The 5006-nt window shown below is 67.0% G+C and overlaps 1 protein-coding gene across 1 annotated transcript; it reads right to left on the minus strand.

Annotated features, from left to right (window-relative positions):
* Nucleotides 1-169: 169 nt before the first annotated feature.
* H696_01766 (hypothetical protein) lies at nucleotides 170-3995 on the minus strand. The gene is made up of 8 exons (XM_009495675.1): nucleotides 3420-3995; nucleotides 2990-3268; nucleotides 2746-2848; nucleotides 2417-2566; nucleotides 1840-2288; nucleotides 882-1576; nucleotides 548-662; nucleotides 170-398 (listed from the first exon to the last, which is right to left on the minus strand). Exons 1-8 carry the CDS (start codon nucleotides 3849-3851, stop codon nucleotides 198-200), a joined length of 2424 nt encoding a protein of 807 aa, XP_009493950.1. The 5' UTR covers nucleotides 3852-3995; the 3' UTR covers nucleotides 170-197.
* Nucleotides 3996-5006: the final 1011 nt, after the last annotated feature.

A 5006-nucleotide genomic window follows, 5' to 3' on the forward strand; every position in this document is an offset into this window, starting at 1 on the left:
GATGCCATGCTTTTATGCACACAGCGCAGAGCCGGCGCAAGAAACGAGGACGGCGAAAGGGGGGGGGAGGGAGAGCCCCCCTCCGTTCCAGGAACCCGGCCAGGGCTGGGCAAGGAGGGGAGGGTCCTCGGTGGCACACACACACACACACACACACACACACACACACACACACACACACACACACACACGGCATCTCAGCCGTGCATCGGCTGCCCGAAGACCAGCACGGAGTCGGCGTTCATGCGCTGGAGCTCCCACTCCTCCGGCTGGGAGGCAGTCTCCTCGGTCATCGGGTGCAGGCTGCCGAGGCGCTCGCTGTCAAGCAGCTCCTGGCCCAGAATATCCTCCACCGTGTGGCCGGTCCATCGCAGGGCAGCTTCAACATCGCGCTCGCGCTGGAAAGCATTCGGGACAAATGGAAGCGATGACCGAGCAGGGAGGTAGCGAGATAGAGAGAGAGAGAGAGAGAGAGGGGGTGTGAGAACAAAACAATACGTCGAGCGGCGGAAGGCCAGGCAGGCGAGTGTACGGAAGGGGAACGCACGCCGCTCCACTGGCCACCAACGCTGGCAGCTGCCACATCCACCAGGCAGGCCGACGACACGAGGCGGCCGATGGCCATGGCGAAGGCCTGGGCACGGGCCTCGAAAGTGGGTGACCTACCAAGGGGGAGGAGGAAACAAAGCGAGACAGAGTGAGAGAGAGAGAGAGGGACAGAGGGAGGGACAGAGGAGGGACAGGAGAGGTGAAGCGGAAATGAAAACAGCCAAAGGAGGTTGTCAGCGCATGCATGCATTCTCAGACGGCCACCCTGGCTCAAGGCAGAGCAGAACTCGCTCCCGCCCCTTTGGCAGCAAGGAGAGCACCATGGCACGTACATGGCATGCGATGATAGGTCGCGCAGACGCGAAGCCGACTGACGGCACAGCTGGGCGGCGACGGCCAGGGTGTCGGTCTCCGGGGTGCAGTGGTTGAGGGCACGCTCGGTCAAGCGCTCGACATACTGCTCCAGGGCGGTCATCATCAGGACCGGGACGCCGCCCCGGCGGAGGACGCGCACCACATCGGCCGAGAGCACATCGGCCGTGCCCTCCCAAATGGTGCCGACCTGGGTGTCGCGCAGGTACCGGGCCATGCCGTTGGTCTCAATGTAGCCGGCCCCGCCGAAGGCCTCGACACTGGCCTGGCAGGCCTGGGTCCCGAGCCGGGCCGCGTACATCTTGACCACCGGGGTCAGCAGGCGCAGGACCGCCTCATCGACACGCTGGTCCGGGGACAGGCTGACGGCCGGCCGGCCGTCGCGCATTGGGATCTGCTCCGTGCGCCCGAGCAGGGCAGCCACCTCGAAGACGAAGGCCGACGCCGCCCGGGTGGTAACCTCGTTCCGGGCGAGGGCGCGCGCGTGCGCCGGCAGCCGGGCGATCGGCACCCCGAAGGCCTTGCGCACCTTGCTGAAGCCGATGGCGCGCAGGTGGGCCCGGCGCGAGCTGGCCGCACATTGCATGGCCGTGTAGAGCCGGGTAATGGTCAGCACCGGGGAAATGGAGGCCACGCCGCGGCCTGGGGCGCCAATCTTTGTCCCGGCGATAGGGGGGGGGGGCATTTGTGTTGTCCAGTGGGGCGGTTAGGGAGGTGGGCAGGTGGAGGCACAAGGGAGAGAGAGGGGGGCGGGGGGGGGGGGGGGGGGGCGGAGAGAGGCATGGGGAGGTGTTTTTCTTTTCGGCGGAGCAGCAGCAGGGCCACTGCGGCAAGCGTGGCCCCTGCCCAATGGCGTCGGCCGAGAGGGTGGGCCCGGCGGGACACGAGGAAGGAGGGCAGGGGCAAGGGGAAACCTACCATGCGAGCGCGGGTGCCCGACAGCCGGAGCTCGGCTGTGGGCAGGGCCCGGGTGCCGAGCTTGTCCTTCAGCCGCAGGATACGGATGCCATTCAGCGGGAGGTCATCCTCGTGGTCGATGGTCACCGCAGCCAGGTCGCCCTCCAGGCCGGAGGTACCTTCGATGGCACAGCTGTCGACCGAGGAGAGGCAGGGCCCGGGCGAGTCCCAGGGGGACTGCCCGGGCGAGGTGGCCGCCGGCTTGGCCGAGGTCGGGCACATGGCGCGCACCTCCTCCGAGGCGGGCGTCTCGCTTGGAAGGCGCACCGGCGTCAGGAAGAGGGACAGCCCACGCGAGCCGCGCACCACGTCGCCGGTCTCCGGGTCGCGAGCACGCGCCAGGACCATGGCCACATCGGAATCGGTGGCGCTGCTGAACCACTTGAGCCCGTGCAAGCTCCAAGGAAGTGCTGGAGGGACAGGGGACAGAGGGAGAGGGTCCAAAGTGAGCACCAGCGAACGGCTGACACAGGGACTGCCCGGCAGGAGACCAGCCCAAGTGGTGGAGGTGCAAGGGAGAAATGAAAACCGCACATACCCTCGTGGAGCTGGGACGTGGGCTCGGTGTCCAGCATGGCCTCGGTCTCGGTATTGCCAACATCCGAACCGCCGGGACGCTCGGTCATCCACTGGCCGCTGGTCCAGAAGACGTCCGGATCCCGGGAGGTCAGCCTGGGGAAGATGTGCTCTGGCATGGGCGGAGGGGCAAGAAAAAGGAAGGGACAGACCGCGAGGGCCACGGTCAATACAGGTGCAGCGGCCCACTGCCCGCTCGAGAGCCCGGACAGGCTAAGCAATAACAACAACAACAGCAGCAGCAGCAGCAGCAGCAGCAGCAGCAGCAGCAGCCAACAGCCAGACACGTACTCTTCATGTCATCGTCGCCAAAGAGCTCGATGGCCCGAGCCGCGCCGTCGGTCATGGCCAACGGGCATGCATAGATGGCCGTGTCGGGGCTGAAGAGGAAGAGCTAGCAGCGCGATGGCATCCGGCCACAGGCCGCCGGCGAGAACCATTAGCCGCAGGCTGCAGAATGCCCCATAGGGAAGGGGCCACGGGCAGAGGGAAAAAGGGGGGGAAAAAAAAACACCAGAGCGACGGCCCAACGTACACGAGCCATTTGCAGGACACGGGCCGCGGCGCCCAGGCGCTCCCGGTCCGCGCCGTATGCCACACTGACGATGCCCTCGAGGGAGCTTTGCCGGCGGAGCTCGCGCCATGCCGACGACGTGACGAGCCGGTCCACACGCCGGCCGCGCGCGTCATGCGACATCACATACGGCTCATTGGCCTCGGCGGAGGCACCCAAGCGAGCCAGCGGCCCGATGGCCTTGGTGCCGAGGTGGCAAAGGTTCTCGTAAAACTCGGCCATATGCTTCTCGGGGGTGTGCTGAAAAGATGGATGCATGCGTGAGCGAGCGAGTGAACAAGCGTGTGCGTAGGAGCCCCGAGAAAGGGCACAGACACAGCAGCATCGGTGGAGGGTGGGCAGGAAAAAAAGGAAAAAAGAAAGGCTCCCCGCCACAGTGGCACCGGCGCACCCGACGAATGATGTTTCGCAGGCCGCTGTCCCCGGCGAAGGGGTGATCCACTTGGTAGGCCTCCTGAATGAAGCCGGCCGTGTCCGGATCGAAGCTGTACCCATCGCCATTGACCACGGATCGGGGCTTCTCCACGCCGGCCAGAGACGGATGGAAGCGGTGGTGCAGGACCGAGGCGCGCGAGGACCAGGAAGAGGAGACGGAAGGCCGGAGGCCGCCATCGGCCGGGGTCTCGGCGCTCGTGCCTCCGGTGCTGGTCAACTGGATGATCTGCTGCGGCCGGAAGTGCTCCCAAGGGGTGGACTTTGGCGGGCTGGTGCTCGAATCGCGGGAATACTCCCGGCGGGTGGCCAGCGTCACGGCCAAGGTGACCGGCGGGAGCAGGTGCTTAACTGCGGTGCGCCGTGCGGCAAAGGTCGCGGCAAGCATCATTGACAAGGGGCGAAGAGAAGGCGACGGCCGGGGAGGGGAGGGGGGACGGGCGAGGGGAGGGCGGCGCGCTCACACGAAGACGCGCTGCACGTGGGCCAAGGGGGTAGACCGGAAGGAGTGCTGAGGGGAGAGAGAGAGAGAGAGGGGGGGGGGTGGGGGCGGCGGGGGCAGGGCAGGAGGGAAGAGGCGGGCGGGCGGGCGGGCGGGCAGCGGAACAGGAGACGGCCTTGCGCGGGGGACATGTGCGTGCAGGAATGGATGGAAAAAAATGCACATATGTCTGGGGAGGCGCGGCAAAAGCACAGGCCCGGAGCCGGCGCCTCGGCCCGGCCTGGCCCGGCCGATCACAGTCCCCTGGGCCTGGCACTCGACAGGGAGATCAAAACAAACTAGACGCCAGAGGAGCAAGCATGCCCTTGTGGCTTGCGGCGAGATCTCCCCCACTCGCGCCCATGTTCCGAGACAGAGAGAGAGAGAGAGAGAGAGAGAGAGGGAGAGAGAGGGAGAGAGAGACCTCCAGCAGCCTGGGCGCGCACGCTGTTGGCCCCTTCTCAACCGCTTGACACATCCGGCAAGGGGGCCCCTGGGGCCCACCGAAGGGGGGGGGGGGCCTGGACATGCTACTCACCGGGAGCACGGGCATGCAAGCGAGAGGAAGGCTCCCGGGCGGCATCATGCCACCGTCCTTCAAACTACCGGGGGCGCCAGGACGGATGGACGGGAGATTGGCCGCGGAAAAGGCACCAGCACCGCACCCCCCTTCAGGCGGTGAGGTTTTCACATTGCCCGCCCTGCGGGCCACATTTCCGAGCCCCCTGCCGCAACAGATGGGGAGAGTTGGTCTGTGTGAGCATGTGACCGTACACGTTACTTCGCCCCTGGGTGCTGACCAGTTGTGGGGGAGGCGGACTCCCCCGCCAGGCCTGACAGCTGTCTGGCCTGGCGCGATCCGCCGCCGAAACCAGCCCGGCCTCCTGGGTGGTTGCCGGGGCCGGGCGCCGATGAGGGCGCGGAGCCCATGCGTGCCATGGCGACCGAGATGGCAATCGCCATGAGGGCCTGGGCCCTGAGCAAGGTGCCAAAGATGGCCCCAGTTAACAGAGCTGCCAAGCGGGCGGAGAGGGCGCCCAGGGTCGGGGGGGGGGGGGGGGGGGG

Source organism: Fonticula alba (assembly GCF_000388065.1).
Source record: "Fonticula alba strain ATCC 38817 unplaced genomic scaffold supercont2.2, whole genome shotgun sequence".
Classification (NCBI taxonomy): Eukaryota; order Rotosphaerida; family Fonticulaceae; genus Fonticula; species Fonticula alba.

What these genes read in the sequence shown, in the direction of transcription:
- H696_01766 (XM_009495675.1), bottom strand. Translation starts at nt 3,851, where the DNA reads ATGATGCTTGCCGCGACCTTTGCCGCACGGCGCACCGCAGTTAAGCAC. An exon ending in TGCGAAACATCATTCGTCGG is followed by an intron (nt 3,269 to 3,419) that starts GTGCGCCGGTGC and finishes CCATCTTTTCAG; the next exon opens with CACACCCCCGAGAAGCATAT. An exon ending in GACCTATCATCGCATGCCAT is followed by an intron (nt 663 to 881) that starts GTACGTGCCATG and finishes CCCCCTTGGTAG; the next exon opens with GTCACCCACTTTCGAGGCCC.